We start from the raw sequence: 21,334 nt of genomic DNA on the forward strand, positions 1-21,334 counted from the left end.
TTTAATCCTCATTCGCCACTCCGGAGAAATCCTTTCAGAGCTCTTCCACTGTCTTTTTGTATTCACCACCCTGAATAATTTGGGGTTATCTGCAAACATGGGCATATCTAACTCTAGATCAGAGTTTACCAAACTCAGGTCTCTCTCCAGCTGTTTTTGGACTGCAACTCCCATCATCCCTCACTTGCTGGACCATTGGCCAGGGATGACGGGAATTGTAGTCCAAAAACAGCCGGAGACCCAAATTTGGGAAACCCTGCTCTAAATCATTTCCGAACAGGAAGAGCACAGGTCCCAATACAGATCTTTGGAAGACTCTACTTCTTGCATTCCTCCATTGTGAGAACTGTCCATCCCCCCCCCCCCCCAAGCTGGCACTTCCTCCCAAAATTAACATATGCAAAGTGCTGGTAAAAAGGAAAACACTTTGTAGGGAAGGTATGGCCCCATTCATTCCATGCTTTTTTCTAGTATATATAAACCAGCAAACCTGGTTTCTTTCTGCAAAAGCCATACAGAGAGGCAGTAGAGTCCCACAGATAAAGGTTTCACATGTGTGGCTAAACGTGTAGGGTAGGGGCAGGCAACCTTGTGTCTTCCAAGAGTTTCTGTATGATGCGAATTTTGGAAGAACCCCATGTTGGTTACCGCTGAGTTTTTTTAAAGACAATTTTTTATTGTTTCTTTAAACAAATACAAAAAACTGATGACTTATGGGTTTACCTGGGTTCAAGCCTGCATCTACCCCAAACTCACCAAGTGGCAATGAATTAAAGACAGGGTCACACAGCCACAGTTCCCCATCTGCAAGAATATAAATATGCCTGGAAGTATGGCTTGAGTGAGTGGCATGAGGAGACTTGAAAAATGGAGCTGCTTAAACATTTCTGCAGAAGCAAAAAAGTGCAACCCGCTACCTTGCCAATGCTGGAGCTGGCACTCCCCGTGCCCGCAAAGGAGGCTTTCCGCGAATTACTGGAACGTCTGCGTTTTCTGAGCCACCATTCAAATAAGTTAATTCCTGTAATTGTGCCTGTCTGATTTCATCATTGTAGTCCTAGACAGGAAAGAAAAAATACGGTATTCAGTCATGTCTGCAGATACTTATACCACATACCTAAGACATTTTAGATTTGTTCCTGCTACAAATTTTCCATACACAGTCTTAAAGACGGGGGCACAGGATTGGCACAGACTTATTTTTACTGAGCTGATTTAATGGGAAAGTTTGAAATACATTCCTGGTAGGATGCAAGAAGTCACTTAAATTATTTTATCTCTGGCCTTATTAAACTGATGCCAAGATTGAGACACACTATATTCTCTTGAATCTTGGTCAGGGAGCTGAGACAAGTGTCAGGAACATAAGAAATGTATTGATGAATCAAATCAAAGTCTATCCAGCACAACATTGTATTTTCCATATGCCTTTGAGAATTCACAGGCTAGGCGTGACAGAGACGGGTTTCTCCTTTTTTGCAGAAGTGGTTAAACCACAGAGCCTAGGACTTGCCGATCAGAAGGTCGGCGGTTCGAATCCCCGCGACAGGGTGAGCTCCCGTTGCTCGGTCCCTGCTCCTGCCAACCTAGCAGTTTGAAAGCACGTCTAAGTGCAAGTAGATAAATAGGTACCGCTTTGGCAGGAAGGTAAACGGTGTTTCTGTGCGCTGCTGTGGTTCGCCAGAAGTGGCTTAGTCATGCTGGCCACATGACCCGGAAGCTGTACGTTGTCTCCCTTGGCCAGTAAAGCGAGATGAGCGCCGCAACCCCAGAGTCGGCCACAACTGGACCTAATGGTCAGGGGTCCCCTTTACCCTTTTACTGCTTCTACCAATGGATTGATTTTCCAATTACTTGTCATCATCGATTGCTATTGATGGAATCATTAATTCCAATACCCCTACACACAAACACCCCCCAAGAAAAAATACCCTTGTATGAGGAAAAGCACAGTTATGTCAACAGAATCTGGAACCCTCATGAATCTATGGGTTTGACATAATGTCTATGCATCAACGGATTTACAAATTAAACATGCACATATGCAGACCAAGTTAAAAGAAGTCCCAAACTGTAGCACAAATCTACCCAAAAGAAGATATAATATGGTAGTAGTCATGTTTAGCATAAACATTATTATTATTATTATTATTATTATTGCTACTACTATTATTATTATCATCACTATAACTATTTCTAGATGGTTATCCTGCCTGAATTCCTTACTCATATTCCTCTGAACTGTCAGTTTGAGAGTGGTTTGACTTAAAAATACCCAATATTCAAAAGATTCCCAGCCGGGAGCTCTAAGTCATAAATAAGATTCTGGCAGTAAACTTCCCTACTCTCCACAGAGTTCCCTTTTCAAAGAGTATTACAAAATCCAAAACAAAGTTATTTCATAGTTCACAGGATTCCTCTCAACCGCATGGAGGACTTCAAAGCAATGAGCATTCCTCCATGTTCAAAGAGGACACACTCTTCCTTGCCCAGGACACACAAAAAAAGATAAGCGAGCTAATGTTAGCACTTCAGAGTTCAATTTCTATTCCAGGGGATTCTATAATTGAGTTAGATAGCGCTGTGTGAAGGAGTAACAGGGATGACAGAGTCCAATATAGCTCCTTTCATCTTACTCCAAACCTTGCTCTGTGTGGGTTTCCTTTCCCACTGAAGAGATTTATTCAAAATGCTAGTAATCCTGGCAGAATTTAGGGTTTTAAACAGTTCATTAACCAAACAACTGGAACAGACTGGATTTTTCTCCCTTCTTCTTAAAACAAATGTCTTCAAAGACTATTGGGTGAAGCTGAGAGAAGGCAATGCAGATATCTAAAATAATCTCCCTAGTTTCCTACGTATGGCTGCATACACATTGTTTACTGTGCATTTTTAAATAAAAAATGAGCAAACGCAGGTCTGTGCGAACCTCCTCTTTACTTGCTACCAAATGGATTATCTGAACTGCAGCTGAAGGCTCGACACAGATAATTACCAGAAATTCTGGTGATGGGTTCGTGACCTAGCACAAATCTCCTATGAACAACTTCATCAGCGCATCTTAGTCTAATAATAATTTTTAATGAAACAAAAACATTTTCACACCTTCAATACTGTACTCACTGAATGCGCTAGGGGAGGGATTATAACTGTGCCAACCCCATCGTAAGCTCTTAGCTATTTTCACCAGGAGTTAATATGACTTGAAGTAGACACTCATATCATAAACACAAACCACAACAACACAATAATTGCATTAATACAACAGCAAGTACCGAAGCACAGCTATTGCTTGCCAAAATATACTGATGCACACATGCTGGTTATTAATAACTGTTGCCCAATAGTACCTAGGAGTATGAATTTTAAAGGGGAACAAAGCTCTTAAGGATGCCACATAACAGATACCCAATGAGCAAAAATTTTGTGAATTTTCTTTCAGTAGAGGCTTGGGGCTACAGCTGGTCCATGTTTGGTAGCAGGTTTGCTCAGGTTCATTAAAAAAAGTTCTAGTCTGCTTTCCCAAACCATCATTTTAATGTGTTTTTAGTATTTTGTTGAGAACAGCCCAGAGTGGCTGGGGAAACCCAGCCAGATGGGCGGGGTATAAATAATAAAATTATTAATTATCATCATCATAATCAAGGCAGCTTACAGGAATTTCCTAATGAAAAACTGGTTAACCTATCAATCATTTCAAAATCAGAAAGACAAAGTCTGGTAAAACATAAATGCTTTTTCAACAAAGTGGGTAGCTCCAACAAAACTGTAAGCCTGGCAGGAAACACTACTAAGTAGCAAATAAATTATCTGGAGGCTGATGCATTGATGCTAAAGTCCTGGTGCAAGCTTTTTATGAGCAGGAAATTCTACCCAATGTGGGTAGACATTATTAACCAAAATCCACGGAACCCCCACTAGTATGTTCCATCACTGAACAGACAGGGACATAGATGGAGCACTGTGACACGTAGATGCTAAGTCCCCCAAAACTGCAATGGAATGAGGCACATTGTCTACTGAAAAGAAAACAGTAGCACGTGCAGAAATTTCAAGGGATGCTTTTGATTCTGCACAGGGCAGTATCTTCTGCTCTTTGTCTTCCATGATGGCAGAACAGCTCTAATATGTTTCTAGCCATGAGCAGATGGTACACAACACACATGCCTGAATTCTTCCTGGTGACAGCTTAGGGCTTTGTGGGTTTGGTGGGGAAAACATTGTTATGCTATTACAATGGAAGGAAATCACATCTCTACCAGCAGTGTCTTGCGGAAATACGACGTCCAAGATGTTCACCAAAGTTTTGGCCAAGGGAGTCCTTCAAATTGAAATTTACATTCCAACCAGAAAATTTTATGGGGTGGGGGTAGGGGGAGGAAAAATTCATGAAAGCTAAGGTGATTCTTCATGTGCAGTAAATATTGACATAAAAGAGGTTCCAATATGTACTAACGGGGATGAGGAACTTCTTGATTTCTTCCAGCGCATGCCCCATTCTAGCATATGCTTCTGCGGGTGGGGCAAACACTTCAATTAACACATGCAGGTCATCGTTTAGGTGGAAGTATTTTGCTTCTCCGCTTTTTCTCAACTCTTCTTCCTGGGAAGACAGAAAAGTTACATATAAACTCATCATATGGGGGAAAGAAAGCAAAAAGAGAGAGCAAGCCTTTCATTCATGGTTTCCATTTTCAAGACAGTTCATTTATTTATTTATTGTAAACGTACAACCAAAACGAGGCTGGAAATAAATTTACAGTATGGATTGGCACCTTATGGTTTAATCAAAGGATTGTTCCTGGGCCTGTTAATGATCTGTTTTATTCAAGACAAAGGGAAAGGCACCTGTGAAAAACTATTTTCTAAAACATTTGAGACCTCTTGTCAGTACAGACTACAGTGGTGCCTCGCAAGACAAAAATAATTCATTCCGCGAGTCTCTTCGTCTTGCGGTTTTTACGTCTTGCGAAGCATCCCTATTAGCGGCTTAGCGGGTTAGCGCTATTAGCGACTATTAGCGGCTAAGCGGCTATTAGCGGCTTAGGAAAAGGGGGGGAAGGGAAAAAACTCGCAAGACGTTTTCGTCTTGCAAAGCAAGCCCATAGGGAAATTTGTCTTGCGAAGCGTCTCGAAAAACGGAAAACCCTTTCGTCTAGCGGGTTTTTCGTCTTGCGAGGCATTTGTCTTGCGGGGCACCACTGTATACTGAGCTATATGGTCCAGTGGTCTGACTTCGTATAAGGCAGTTTCTTTTGTTCTTAACAAGTCCACACAGACTAGCAAGTGTGGAAATTCCATTTGGTCCTAACACAACAACTATCATAAGAGGCATTTCAGCACTACAGTTATCTACCGTATTGTTATATGACTCTTCTAATTCAGTTCTGCGCTGACTGTTTGAAGTCTGTCTATCACCATACACGGTCACACATTATACATTACAGTGCATGCATCTGCATTACTGAGGCAACAAACATACTTGTCTTACCCTAAATATGTACATCTAGTAGGAACAACAGTCAAGACACTCTAATACACAATACGTGAAGAAGCTTCAGATAATTTTCAGATCAAGTCCAATGTGGTGAGTCTACAATGACTTTCGACCAACATGCAGCAGACATTAGAAAATAAATATCGAGCAACCTCCTTGATCTCTAAAGCAAAACAACAGGCCCCGAACAAGCGGAATCCTGCATTTATTTGCTCAAGCTGGCCAATGAAAATCATTAATGAGTATACATTGAGCTACTGTATCTATTACATCAACTGTGGGTTTCCCTACCTCCAAGCAGTTTTCTTGGAAAATAACTATTTGACAAGGTGGAAGGCTTTGATTAAATACAAGGACAGTGGGTCAGCATGAGGAGTCCCTTGTTTGGGAACTATATTAACTGCTTACAATCTAGCTCAATGAGAAAACAACAACAACATTAGACTAACTTTGCCAACCTGGTACCCTCCCAATGTTCTGGACTGCAATGCCAATCAGCCGCAGTCAGCACGGTTGCGCTGACTACAGCTGATGGCAGTTGTAGCCCAAAACCTCTGGAGGAGCACGGGGTTAGCGAAAGCCAACTTAAAATATGTGCATATGTGAGTTACTGATTTTTTTCTAAAGCTGTATTGTTTGTTTTTCCCCATATTAATGCAAGCTGACTTATGAAGGCTTCCTCTAGTCTAAATCAATGATGGATAAGTAGTGACCCTCAAGATGCTGCCGGCCTTCCAACTCCCACCAGTCCCAGCCAGCGTGGCAAATAATCGGAGGTGATGGAAGATGTAGTTCACCTACATCTGGAGGGATATAGTTTATTAGCCATCCCAGCTCTGAAAGGTAGGGGGTGGCACATAAAACAAAACAAGCAGAACAAATGGAATCAATACACTCCAGAAGCAACCAAGGATTAGGGTTTAGACCAGCAGTTCTCAACCTGTGGGTCCCCAGATGTTGTTGGACTACAACTCCCATCATCCTTGAGCTCTGGACTTGCTAGCTAGGGGTGATGGGAGTTCTAGTTCAACATCTGGGGACCCACAGGTATGAGAAAGGCTGGTTTAGACCATAGGTAGGCAAACAAAGGCCCGGGGGCCAGATGCGGCCCAATCGCCTTCTAAATCCGGCCCGCGGATGGTCCGGGAATCACCATGTTTTTACATGAGTAGAATGTGTCCTTTTGTTTAAAATGCATCTCTGGGTTATTTGTGGGGCCTGCCTGGTGCTTTTACATGAGTAGAATGTGTCCTTTTATTTAGGACACCCCTTAGGGATATCCCAAGGGAAAGGAGCTTAACTTTCCCAAAAGCCTTCCCTTAGCAGGACTTGGCCTTCCCAGTGAGCTGGCCTAAACCAAAAGGCAATGGCTTGCTACTTCCCAGATGCACACAGGAAAACAGCAAGGAAGTTCCCTAAAACACTTGGAACCCTCCACCAGTGAGAATCGAAAAGGAAAGTGGAAGAAGGAGCAGAACTACATGGGACAATTGCAACAGAAAAAAAAAATAAATATGAAAAATAAAACTATAAAATAGGCATATAGAATGAGTAGCTGAAATGAGTAAAAATAACAAAGTCCTAGTAAATACTATCAACCTTATCAGATCACCAAGTATAGTTCTAGGTTTGCCAGGCTTGTGGCAAGGGTGGTCTTGAAAATGATGGTTCTGTTGTATAAAGGAATGTCAAATCACATAAAAAGTATCTGGAGGTTCTAGTCCTGGTCCATATCTTGAATTATGTGTGATTTTCTCCATTATAGCTATATTCCAGAGTGAATGGTACCAAGCACTGAGAGTAAGATTTTGGGCAGAATCAATTTATTGAATTCAAACTATTGGCCAGCATAGCAAATAGTCAGGGATGATGACTTTAAAGCAGGATTAGATGAATCCACAGAGGACATATTTGTCAATGGTTATGAAACATGATAGTTAAATGGAAATTCAGTGTATGCCTCTGAAGACTAGAATTTGGGAACAAAATACAAGGTATGGTCATCACTTTCATGTCATATGGGCAAAATCCCTAAGGCATTGAAAAACAATAGTAGATTAAAGTCATCCAACCCCAATAAGTGATCAGACATGGGCTCTCTCTCACTGTGTAGAATTAAGGGAAAATTTGTATGCTGGAAAAGAAATCCATGTCTGTCAATGTGCTCGGTCAGCCATTAACCCTTCACCACACTCCTCTAGAAGAATGTTAGATGGTAGCCAACCACATGCTGAACCAATAAAATTAAGACTATATTTTGTTTTGAGGGAGGCTTCCTAGAAAAGAAGTACAGCATTTAGCACAATAAGGGAAAGTTTTAAATAAGTCAACCCAATCTATGCTATGCTATGCTATGCTATACTATACTATACTATACTATACTATACTATACTATACTATACTATACATATATAAACACTCTACTTTTAACACCAGCAATCCAGCAATTCTGTTTTTCTTGAAATCAGAAATGGAAGTTAAATTTCTCTTCTGCCCTGCTGCCCAAATAAAGTTGCCAACCAGCCAAGCGTCTTACTCTTCTGGCAGTTCAACTAGAATGAAATACAGGCTTTACCACCCAAGACAAGATTGCAACACACTTCACCCATGACCTGTCAGGTTGTATCTTGGCTCTGCTGCTAACCTGCCAGACTCTACTTGCTGATCCACCAGGTTCTGCCCTCTGCTTCAACCACAAGGAACGGAGCTTAAAAAAACAGGAGCTGGAAGCTCTGGGGAAGTCTTTTTCCTATTTTTCTCCTGGGCTGCCGATGACTCCCCACCCAGCAGCTTTCATTCTGCTCCAACTTTTTTTCTTCCGCTTTCCATTTTGCCAAGTACCTTACTTCCGCTCTGCTTCATCTTTCTTGCCTCTGTTGCTTGGCAACGGAGATGCACAGATGCTTTGTAGAGGCCCCTGAGCCTCAGAATCCATATTGGTTAAGCAAAAGGTGAACCATGGAGAACTGAAAGGGTGGTGGCGGCAAGATTAAGGCTGTTAGGGTCCTATGTCCCTGTCTGTCCCACACTTTTACGCAAGAAGGGAAGAGAGGCAAAATAAGCAACCTCAGAACCAGGGGGGAAATGCTCCCGTGGACCTAGAAATCACCATCAGATAACTGCAGTTAGATGGGCTGGTCCATCTTTTTACAATCAAGTGTCTTATCTTGCTGCACCCATTGGTCAGAACAGTGTTTCCCAAACTTGGGTCTCCAGCTGTTTTTGGACTAAAACTCCCATCATCCCTAGCTAGCAAGACCAGTGGTCAGGGATGATGGGAACTGTAGTCCAAAAGCAGCTGGAGACCAAAGTTTGGGAAATCTGGGTCAGAACAAGGTAAAGCAACAATAGTGTTTATTTCTTTACTAGGAACGGCGTAACATACTGCCTGTAGATTTTTCCTTTCAACACTAACAAAAATGGATATAGATTTTAAGAAATAAAACTGAGAGAAGTGGGAAACGGGTATTGAACACTGTGCGGTCAAGGCTGGCAGCCCCGTGCATAAAACCATGTACAACTCCAGACATACTAAGCAGAGCATATTTCACTATGCGCTGTGGCTCTCCAACTTACAAAGAAATGGCATGTTTGTCTTTGCCATGTTAAGGTATCATAACAGTATCCCTTATTCTATTTAGCAAGTGTTAAAAATACTCTTGAGCTGGCATCTCTCACTTTGAATAGGTCCACAAATAGAAGTTTTGACTGACTGACTTTTAAAAAGCTCTTGTGTTTGCTCTCGGTGTGCCGTAATTATGAGTTACTTAGAAATGACAATCAGCACCAGCTTATTGCCACTAATCTTTTTGTTGTAAAATTTTGAGCATTCAGGCTGCCTAAATTGGATGGAAAAGCAAAGCAATCTGATTAGTTGATTAGCAAATTCAGAGCAGGGGGAATTAACACGCCATAATTAGCTGTCTGAAACTTGTCAAAGCTGGTAATAAAAGGAACAGCAAAACATATATAAATGAAAGCCTCCCTCAATATTACCCCTTTTTTTTTTTTGCTGCTCCCCACTCCTGTTTATAGAATAAAGTTGCAAATTCTTCAGGCTCAATATTTGTATTCAACAGTTTTAGCAGCAGGTTGTCTTGCTTGCACATAATGACGTAAGCTTTTGAAAGATGAAGATAATTCTTTGCTTATGAGTAATTTAAGGACGTCCGGAGGCAGAAGGGGTAAGGCCAGCAAGAAGAAATTTAAAATTGAGAAATCTAAGGCAGCTATCACAAAATCCTTCTTAACGGTGAGATCTGTTAGACTCTAATAATCTCCCTTGGGAAGCTGTACAAGCTCCAATCTCCTGAATAATTTAAGACTAAACAAAGCAGTGGGGGAAAAAAAGTCTAGTGAACGATCCTGCATGTCCCAATATTATCTGAAAGCAGCACTCAGAATTCAAAACAAAACTGCACATTAAAAAGATAATAAAGTCTTGGTAATGTGCATAGGCCAAGTAAATTGAAAAAAGAATGATTTTGTTTGTTTGTTTGTTTGCAAAGACACTTGGCTTATTCATATGAAGGATAAGCATAAAAATAGCTGAAAAGCATTGTATTTGAAACGTCCAGCCAATGAAGTGGGATTTAGACATCTGGTTCTATAATTGTGGCAAACCAGTAATAGATACAAGAGAGAACTTTCCAAGCATTCCTCTACTCGGGATTTTCAACCAATCCAACGGGGAGCACTTACATGAGAAGCAAATGAGTAGTGGGACTTAACACGATCGAGAGCTTAAGACACTCTCACACTCTAATAATCATAATGGCAATTCACTATATAGTGGTACCTCGGGTTACAGACGCTTCAGGTTACAGACTCCGCTAACCCGGAAGTAGTACCTCAGGTTAAGAACTTTGCTTCAGGATGAGCACAGAAATCATGCGGTGGCAGCGGGAGGCCCCATTAGCTGAAGTGGTACCTCAGGTTAAGAACAGATTCAGGTTAAGAAAGGACCTCCAGAATGAATTAAGTTCTTAACCCGAGGTACCACTGCACTTCTGATATATACTTCTGCAAGCATAGAGCCTCTACAATTTGAATCAGTGCAGAATTCAAGCACATAGTATGGAAGCTAACAAGGCAGATCTCAGAAGGCATTGAACAATTATTCAAATTAAGCAAACTTGTATAGATGGTGCATAATTTCGCTCCTGGTTGTAGACTGTAAGCCTGATAAGCCACTCTTAAGATCCCTTTTGGCTGAAGGGTGGGGTGTAAATGCTTTCAACACACCTGAGAGCGTCTGAGGACAATCACAAGAAATCAAGAATGCCCATTTTATGGTACAAAATGGTAGTGGGTGGGTGAGAATGAGATTGATAGGTTCCTAATGAACAGAGTGGGTGATATAGGAACATAGGAAGCTGCCTTACACAGAGTCAGACCACTGATCCATCCAGCTATCAGCTCCCCAACGTTTTAGACAGAGGACAGTCCCACTTCTACTTTGTAGATGCTGGGGACTGAACCTGGGATCACATGCATATGGAAATGTTCCTCTACTATTAAGCTATAGCCCTTTCTCCTACTAAAACTTTCTGCTACGGAATAGTAGTGGTGTTTTCACATCCACTGGACATCTGTATTTTGCTACAAGCTCTAGCTCTGGATTTCTTGAACTGTGCAGGGGGGCTGGACTAGAATGGCCTCCGTGGACCCTCCAACTCTTCTCCCCAATACTCCACGGAATAAACTTACTGGCCTCCTCACTCCTGGATACAGGAAGGAGTAACGTGCGTCATTCTGAAAATAACAGCCTTACATTTCCTCTCTCCCAACCCCCCTCACCCCTTGGTAAGGCTCGCTAATACAAGGTGTTTGATGCGGCATCGCTGCAACGCAACTGTCTCCACCCTTCGCAAGTGGTGGACCTCAAAGTGGAGTAGACAGGAAAGCATGCAGCACAGTGACATCACATCACCTACTTCATTGCTAGATGTGATCAGGTAAAGAGGGCGGCTACTGGTTTCAAAGACCACCATGAGCCTGCCATTATACTCAGCGATACAGCTGCCTGAATCCATAAAGAAGGTATTGCCACAGGGGATTTCCTCTGAAGTGAGGAATATATACCATAGACGGAGGGCCAGCATGTAGGCAGAACTCAAGAGAAGGGGTTATAATATACACCTTGATTTGTGTTTGCTTTGAATCTCCCCAGACTATACTAGAAACAGTGAGGAAAGGCACACACAGCAGTACAGTGCACACTAATGATCTTCAGCTAGCAATTTTACCTTTGCCTTGTCCCTCATGGATCCTTTTCCCAATATTGACATTTTTGTCAATGTCTCTTCTTGCAAGCGCTTCAGAGAATTGCCACGTGGGCCCAAAAGTTTCCCCACAAAGTTGAACTGAAAGACAAAACAAGCAACAACAAAAAAGGCAATAAAAAACTACCCACAGTGCTGAGGAGCTGTAAGAGTGACTTAAGATTCATGCCAGGTATGAAAAATGTTGCTGAAAACAGCATTTGGCTGTTTCTGCAAAATAAAGAAGGGTATTGGGTTGTAAATTTTAGAGCCACTGGAAATAGAGAAAAGGGGAGGGGGGGGGACAAGACACAGAAAACAAAGCTACCATCATTTCTGTGGTTATTCCATGCTGAGCAGTAACTGTGTTAAAAAGTTTTGGGAGAGGAGAAGACTGCATAAGAGTACAGTTGACACAGACAAGAAGAAGAAAAATGCAGGAACGTAAAAGCAGCAGCAACCATTCGAGAACACAGCCCCCAATCCAGACAGCATTAGTCAACTGATACCCCTTTGCTTCGTGGATTCCTATGGAAGTTGGACAGACATAGTCTTGGGATCATGAGAATTGGGACCATGATAACTGGTGAGCTGGAACGTGCAGGGCTGCTGATGCAGCTTACAGGTGGTATTTGCTTTCGCAAGGTGCCTCCAGCTGTTGTGGGAAAGTTCCATGAGTTCCCTTCTACTTGTGGTTAAGGTTCCAAACCATTATGTTCTTCTCCAGCTGTGTGAACCCAGCTTCCTTCCAGCTTTGAACTTTGGCAAACGTACGAAGCAGTAAACTTAAAACTGGCTCAGCAGTCAGCCTTGCTCCTACGCTCATTCCTTAAGTGTGAAACCAACAACAGGGCTATCAAGCGCGTCTGCATTTGTTTGGCAAAACAATGAGTGCATTTCTGTTCTTACATTTTTAAATTAAGAAATGAAAACACAAAAAAATGAAGCACGTTTGTGAAGCTTCTCTAGGGACCAGAAGGAGCTGTGGGAGGAACAGGCTGTGGGCACCACAGTGTGAACCAAGAAATACCTTTCACAGAAGGCTCTTCCTCCTTCCAAGGGAAGCTTGCAGAACAGTTTTTAAGAGTTCACATTGGGGCTGAAGTACCTGTGTTTACAGCAGCCCCAAACAGCCTCGATTACCCTCAAACTAGTGTGCTAAGTTTAAGGAGATTGGAATTGAATGGAAGCTGTGGCACTCATTCCAACCCATTCTGCCACATGACATTTCCCCACTAAATCGATGCACACATGCTCACTGTGAACTGCAGCAGTTCTAAGCGTAATTCAAAAATGCCCAACTCAGGGTGGGTACATGTGTGCATGCTCAAAACACAAAAGCATGAAACTCTGGAGGTTGGTGCCATCACTATAAGGAAGCAATCTTAATCACAGCCCTCCCTGCTTCCTTCCCTTAAGCTTGTTAAAGGTTAGCACATAACTTGACCACGAAGGGGACCAGGGTAACTTTTGTGTTAGCCCCTCACTCCTTTGTCACTGGCAAGAAATCCAGCCCTGAAATTTCTTAACAACTGATACAGGATTAGCACTAGCCTCTTCAAATTGTTCCCCACATCCAAGCAGCTGCTGGAAGCGCTCCATCAGGTTTAAAAGATTAGGAGATATCTTGCAATGAAGCTACTCTGCCGTTTTGTACACCAAGCCTTTAAGAGTGACTGATTGAGTTCAACTCCTTTCAATATCTGAGTAGATTGGAAGAGGAAAAGCCTCTGTGGATAATAGAAGTCAGTAAAGAGATCTCTGCAGATACTATACACTTAATCCCTGGAGGCTTCCTAGAGGAAGCGGGCTCAAAAAGGCTAGCACCTACAGAGCTCTGCTCTCTTAACACATCAGGCCAATTTAGGCATGCAAAATTAAGGGGAAACGTCCATTAACTGCAGACACACAGGCAATGGTTGGTAGCAACATTAACTGGTAACCAAATTACTGTGGAAAGAACATTATGAAAACGGGAGGTCATCTCTGTCAAGACAAGTATCAACCAGTTTATACTGCGTTGTACTTGCAGTGCATAAGCCTCTGACACCAGGGTGGTTGAGCTGGTGTGGTATTTGCCCAACTTACCTCCTCCCTCAATCCAAATAAGGTAACAGCAAGTACATGATCTTCACACTGGTTGACTTTTCCCCCCAAACTGAGAATATTTTAAACCATCCTTCAAGACAAGACAGTCAAGATACGTACCCATCTGGGCGTAAATAGTCTGAAAATGTATTGAAGAAAAAGGAGCATCCAACATATAGAAAAACAGGTCTTGTTGAATAAGAATTTGCATAGTTTCTGCAAAGGTCAATGCCATCTCACCAACATTTTAAGAGTTGTTTTTGGAAGGATGGGTTGTTTTGCTGTTTTGCTTTTCAGAGTATCAAAAAGCATTTGGATATTGGTGACCTGGTGGACGCTATATACGGTACTTGGACTTTGAAAGAAGTGGTTCAGAAAGTCCGTCACTCAAAATTATAACGAAAGAAGAGGACGGATCCTTTTGTGTATTAGTAACTGGTTAAAGAACAAGAATCACTACTAAATGGAGAGTTCAGAGAATGGATCATTAACAGGTAGTGCTCCCCGCAAGAGACTTGTACTGGGACCAGTGCTGATGAGTCACTTTATTCAAGGGGGTAAAAAAACAAAAAGGGACCATGAAGATCTCCTAAAGGATCTCTCCGAAATGGGTGCATGGGCAATAAAATAGGAAATGTGGCTCAATGTTGTGAAAGTTAAAGTGATGCTTGATAAGGCCAATAATAATAATAATAAATAATTAAATAATTAAATCCTAACTTCACATGCACCATTATGGGGCTTCAGCTAGGAAAGAACCAGAATGGGAATGTTAGAGTTGGAGGGAAAACAAGGCAATTAATGGACATCAATTCCTTTGGTGCAAGCCCTGGTTCAGATGTCCATGCCCATATGAATATCAGCAGCTTATGAATAGGGGGAACGCTCAACTAAGGTAAACTGAAACAGGAGGGAGTGTAAACAGAGAAAGAGTGGTATAAAATCGATGCCAAAACAGTATTCTCATGACCTATCACAACATACCAACAGGCAGTAAGTGAGGGGAAAGATTTACAAGACGTCACCTGACTGACACAATACCTCTTAACAGAAAAGTTTACTTGAAACTGTGTCAATGTAAGTCTGGTTATCAGTAATCGTTATGGCGAGAAATGCATCTGTGCATTTCTGTTAAGAAACATGCATTCCTGTTAAGACTCTGTGCATATGGAAAAACTCTCTTCTACGTGCAGGTCTAGGATATTCTCTGCAGCCTCTCCACCCACACCCTAGTTTCCATTTTAAGCAGACTATTAAAAGAGAAAAAGAAAAGCTGTTTGTGCCTATTCTCTAGCTCCTGTTCTTCAACCAGTTCCTGGCCTCGTAGGTTTGTAACTGGTTAAGGGACAGAGGAAAGGACAAACAGTTCTCACAGTGGTAATCAAAGGATTCCCCGCAAGATTCTGTACTGGGGCCAATGATATAAACAATGTGAAGTCAGGGGCAAGTGGTAGAATAGCCAAATTTTCTGACGCCAGCAAATAAATCATGAAATCCAAAGCAGTCTGCAAGACTCCAGAAGTGTGTCTTCAAAGTGGGTGAAGATGCAAGAAGAGGAGAAATGAGGTTCAACAAGTGTAAAATGATGCATAGTGGGGTGGGGGGAAATTGAACTTTATAGATGTAATGATGTTATCTAAACTGGCTGTGACTACCTAAGAAGATCTTTGAGGCACAGTAGAGAGAGCAATGAAAGTGTCGACTCCAACAGCGTTCCAGCAGTGAAAGATGTAATGAAACAGGTTTTTATTTCTACAGATTTCATATCTACAGTGTGACTGCATTTGGAATACAATATATAGCTCCGGCCACCCCATCTCTTATTGTCCTGTTCCATTCAGGGTGGGTTTAATTATTGCAATGCTTTTAGCTGGTTTTCATAATTGTATATTCTATTGCTGTCACCTGCCTTGGAAACTTACACAGTGAAGGTTGGGTAAGAAATCTTTTAAATGAATAAATCTCCAAGGGAGGATGACAGCACCAGAAGATATATAGAAAAGAGCAACAAAAACAAAGGGCTAGAGCACGTTCCCTATAAAGGATAAAGCGTTTGAAGCTTTTTAGGTTAAAAGATATGACTGTTGGGGTGGCATAATAAAGGTATAAAAATAACAAGTGCTTGAAGAGAGTTGATGCAAGGGAATCCCCTTCTTATATAATACTTGAAATTAGAATGAAGTTGATCAGATGTCTCTTCAGAACAGACAAGAGGAAAGTATTTTATTCACCCTATGGATTGTTGACCCTTCCACAGGATAATGCCATGTTTCAGGAAGAATGGGACAAAATTCACAGGTGACAAGAGGGAGATCTTTGATGGCCATTAGCTGAGATAGCTGAATGAACACCCAGAATCAGAGGGGCAATGCCCAATTCAGGAAATGGAACACTAGACTTTGTGGATCTTCAGTTGAATTCAGAAGGACCTTTATGTTCTTACTAAGCTCTTTTAATCAGTAAACATTACGGAAGATCGATAGGAAGTCGCCTTGTATCCAAGCTTCTTGAGGAACTCAGACTATTATCCATCAACACACTGAACTAGCATCCACTGTTATGTAAAGAATCACATCCAACTGAGCTATCTAGGCTGCATAAGAATCCCTCTTTTGAGATTTCATGACATGGGGAATCGATTGTCACCATGTAGGAACAAGCTGTAAGAAAGGCTCACCAGGATAGTAAAGAAGACTTTTACTGTGTCAAAAATGACCCACAGAATTTACTTTTCAGCCACTTTTATAATATAAACCTAAACTAGTTTTAAGCTCATGTGAGGCTGATGCAGATGTAATTTTAGCATAGCCATTAAGTGATCATGAATAGGTTGAAGGGTCATGGGCTCCTTCCCCTAACTCCTTCCTGCTCACTCACAAGTTCCCCTTCTTCCTGTTTCATCAGTACTGCATGTGTCCAACATTAATCCTTGGCCAATGAAACTACAGGGTCACTCAATGCTAGCTTCTTCTTTTTAAAGAAGTTTTGACATTAACACCAGATGCCCTACTGACACAGGGACAAACAAAATCCTTTGTTTGGCCAAGACCCAGCCTTGACTTCAAGTGTTTTTGGAGCAAAACAAACCATAATCCCTGGTTTGAATCCAACTTCAAGCCAAGGGTTGTGGTTTGCTTGCTCCTGTTCGCTTCTCATAAGGGGCTAATAAATAATTATTATTATACCCCACCCATTTGGCTGGGTTTCCCCAGCCACTCTAGGCAGCTTACCGCAGATATAAAAACATAGTAAAACATGAAGCATTAAAAACTCCCTGATACAGGTGTCTTCTAAAAGTTGTGCAGTTCTTTTATCTCCTTGACAACTGATGGGAGGGTGTTCCACAGGGTGGGTGCCACTACTGGTTCCCTGTAACTTTGCTTCTTGCAGTGAAAGAACCAGGAGAAGACCCCTGGAGGAGGACCTCTGTGTCCGGGCTGAGCGTTTGGGGTGGAGCTGTTCCTTCAGGTACAATGGACCAAAGCTGTTTAAGGCTTTAAAGGTCAGCACCAACACTTTGAATTGTGCTCAGAAACGTACTGGGAGCCAATGAAGATCTTTTAGAACTGGTGTTATATGGTCCCGGCAACCAGACCCAGTCATCAGTCTAGCTCCCGCATTCTGGATTAGTTGTAGTTTCCGAGTCACCTTCAAGGGTAGCCCCACGGAGAGCGCATTGCAGTAGTCTAAGCGGGAGATAACTAGATCATGCACCACTCTGGCGAGACAGTCTGCGGGCAGGCAAGGTCTCAGCCTGCGTAACAGATGGAGCTGGTAGACAGCTGCCCTGGACACAGAATTGATCTGCGCCTCCATGGACAGCTGTGAGTCCAAAATGACTCCCAGGCTGGTCCTTCAGAGGGAGTGATGAGGGAATGATCTGAATGATCATGATAAACCATTAACCACGGCCTACCATGATGTGGGAACACACCCAGTAAGTGAGCAAGGACCAGTTAGGGGAGGGAATGGCCCAATCCCACAGTCTCCTATATTTGCACAGGCTCTTAACTATTTTAGGAATTACAGGGGAGCCAACAAAACTTCAAGATTAGCAAGCTTCATGCCCACGATTCTTTGAGGGAAGTAATGACAATTTGGTGAGGGCAGCTGTTGTTGGTTTTTATTTTTGGTAGATGTAGCCTCAAACAATTAGTAAAAGCACCGAAGCGGGGGGGGGGGGGAGGGGTCTTCCAGACATCAGTATTGCCTTGTCAACAATTCCCTCATTTTATTAGAAAACAATCATAGCTTAAAATGGTGCTCCATAGTTAACTTACATAAAGATCTGCTTTTTAGTTTAATGGAACAGTGGTCAATATATTTCAAACCCTGTCATGATTTAATGATTACAAGGCTTCTTTTGCAGTAATAGAGCCGTCTGAAATACACAGCCAGGTATGCTATTAAGGGAAAGCAATATAAATAAATCTTCAATGCATTCCTAAATGAGGAATTATTCATTTACAGTAAACCATGCAAGAAATCTATATCACAATGTCAAGTAGCTACTTTAAGATATAAATCTGAAGGCAGAACATTCATACAGACCCAAAATATCAATTAGGAAATATTAAACTTCAGCTCTGTTACTGATGCAAGCAATTTGGAAAGCCAAGACTTTTTCATTTTCATTTTTGAAGATACACAGCAATAATGATGCTGCTCTTTGCAGTCTTCCCACATAACCACAGCCCTGTGAATAGTGTTTACAATCTAAAATATAGATTTCAATGCATAATTAATTGCAGTTGTTGAACTTGCATTCCCTTTGATATCAATAGAGATATCCTGTTCATGTTGCTCACTTGATTCTTATTACTGGGATGCATCAGATGCTACAGAAGCTGGAACTCTTCTTCAAAGAATGATGGAGAGCCATAAAACACATAACACTAAAACAAAGAACAACCGTCATCTTGTGTACTCATCTCTTCAGGTGTCAGCAATATTCTTAAGAAATAACTGGCACAAAGGAAACCTGAAATAAGCTTCTGGGGTGGCTCAATTACAACATGTCTAAAGACCTAACAACTCTTAGGGTGTATCTGTACCATAAACCAAGCTACCCCACCTGATGCCCTGTAAATGTTTTCAACTTCCAACTCCCATACTCTCTTATCATTTGGTAATGCTGGCTCAGGGCTGAAGGGAGCCCAAAACATCTGGAAGAACCAGGTTGCAGAAGGCTGCCAAAGACTTAAAACTGGTTTAATGTGAACTCTGGGAACTACAGTTCTGTGATGTTGGCAGAGAATATTCTATGGACCCTCACCATCCTGTAAATGCTAGGTTACTTTGCAGAAAACCCAAATAGTTAAAACCAGCATAAAAAGGATACAACTTTTCAGCAGAGATGCTTCAGTTACTGGGGGCTGCCTAGCTGCTTAGTACTGACTCCAGTTCGTTAATGAATAAGTAAATAGTCTCCGGTCTCAATATTTAATGTATGTCCCATATTGCTATTATAAAAATGTGCTACAGATCCTTGGGACACTCCAGTTCTTTGCTTTCCTGTACTGTGTAAACCACCCATCTATTCCAACATCCTCAAAAGAGGCTAAAAATACAAGACACAAGGGATGACATGAATCACTGAAGGAAATTGAGGGAGCCCCTTAGTTAGCAGGAGAATCGCTCCCGAATAAATCTTCAGCAAATGGGGAGGTTGTTTCCTCTTGAGAGATCTGTTCCCTGAAACAAGAAGAGCCAAGGGACAGGCCTTCAACTCATATACTCAATCACCAGGCAAGAACAACCAAATCAGGAAATTCTACTGCCATGCAGAAGAATCAGTGTGGTGCATTGGTTAGAGTGTTGGACGAGAACCTGGGAGACGAGGGTTCAAATAACTATTCAGGCATGAAGCTCACTGAGTGCCCTTGGGCCAGCCACTGACTCTCAATGAGGATAAAATGAGGAGAAGGAAAATTATGTATGCCACCTAGAGCTCCGGGGAGGAAACGTAGGCTACAAATGGGATGAATGAGTTTCATTTAATGACGGGGAAAGAGAACTTCTAAGGCTGGTTTAGGTACAAACCACTCTCTGATCTAACAACTCTTAGGGGTCTGCTGGATCCTAACCCGCTGGTCCTTGCTGACCTTGCTATAGGACTGCTCTCATAATAATTCCAACTGCATAATTCATCTGCAGTGTTCACTCGTCAACAGAAGTGAGCTTGCAAACAGCCTGGGCACTGGAACTTCAACAAAACTCATTTCTGAAGCAGAGTCACTGTCGGCAAAAAGGGTCCAAAAGGCTGGGGTTGTGTTTTTTTTTAAAAAAAAAACACAACCTAATATTCATGCAAAAATTTATTTGTTACAAAGGAATCAGTACCCAGCTCGATACAACAAAATACCCCTGTAAAATAAAAAGTGACCTATCAGGTTATATAAGGCAAAATAGCCTCATTTTGTTGTATCAAGATGTTATAATTTCACCTTAATTTTATTTTTATTGTAAACTGCCCTGTGATCCTTGGATAAAGGGTGGTATAGAAATTTAAATAGTAATGATAATAACAATATTTTTAATGAGGTAGTAGCAAAAGATTGCATGTGGCCTTACAAGTTTACTGTATTTTCTGGGGTTAAAGACTACTTTTTAACCCAGCAAAATCTTCTCAAAAGTCGGGGGTCGTCTTATACGCCAGCTACAGCAGCAGCTCCTGCAGCAACTCCCCACCACAGGATAAAACAACAGCAAATTAAATCAGAGGACACCAAGCTCTCTAGATGAAGCAGAAATAAGCTTCAAAATTGGCCCCAGAAGCCCCCAGCCACTGGGAAGTAGAGCGGATTTCCGAGCCGGACTGGACACTGGTTTTTTAATTTTTATTTGGTGTGCATTGGAAGAGGGGTAGACTTATACGGCGAATATATCCCAAACTCTATATTTTAACTGGAAAAGTTAGGGGGTCGTCTTATACGCCCAGTCGTCTTATACGGCGGAAAATACGGTACTCTACCAAAGTGATTCCATCCAGCCCTTTGCCTAATGTCTAAGAGTGGAGAATATTTTTTTTTTTTGGGGGGGGGCATAAAAAGCCAAAAAGGAACTGGGTGGGTTTGAAAGAGCTCTTTGCAAGCAATCAGTTCAGACCTGCCCCTTCCCAGTAGGGAACAGGAGAGAGAAAGAGGAGTGGACCTCAACATAAGGAGGTTCCCCACTCTTGGGTTTAGATTACAGAACTCCCATAATAATGTATTGAGTTGGATCTTAACGTTGCAAGTTTTTACACATCCAAAATCAGGTTCGCCTTTTCCTTGTGCCTACAGAACTTGAGGATTTCTCCCACAGTTCTGAGGGGCCCGGAAACGAACCTGTGCGTTTCGGACGAGGACAGACCTGTCTAATGGCCAGCTTTTGTATTTGCAAAGATCCAGGCGCAACCATTGTAGTTTTGTGGCCTCAGTGCAACCTGACACTTGAGCTGCACCTAACCTTGCTTCCTTTCTCACACCATCTTATTAAATAAGAT

The 21,334-nt window shown here is 41.9% G+C and overlaps 1 protein-coding gene across 2 annotated transcripts in view; it reads right to left on the reverse strand.

Moving 5' to 3' along the window:
* The window catches only part of KHDRBS3 (KH RNA binding domain containing, signal transduction associated 3), a 112,641-nt gene that overhangs the window by 41,116 nt on the left and 50,191 nt on the right, over positions 1 to 21,334 (reverse strand). For both annotated transcript variants that reach the window (XR_014159562.1, XM_081874599.1), the window contains exons 3-5: positions 11,746 to 11,862; positions 4,457 to 4,603; positions 918 to 1,057 (exon numbers count right to left, since the gene is read on the reverse strand). Coding sequence is in view for 1 of the 2 variants with exons in the window: in XM_081874599.1 (XP_081730725.1) it covers positions 918 to 1,057; positions 4,457 to 4,603; positions 11,746 to 11,862 (404 nt within the window). In the remaining variant the exon portion in view is untranslated. The remainder of the gene's footprint in view (positions 1 to 917; positions 1,058 to 4,456; positions 4,604 to 11,745; positions 11,863 to 21,334) is intronic.

This window comes from Podarcis erhardii (genome assembly GCF_964252035.2).
Source record: "Podarcis erhardii genome assembly, chromosome: 8".
Classification (NCBI taxonomy): domain Eukaryota; kingdom Metazoa; phylum Chordata; class Lepidosauria; order Squamata; family Lacertidae; genus Podarcis; species Podarcis erhardii.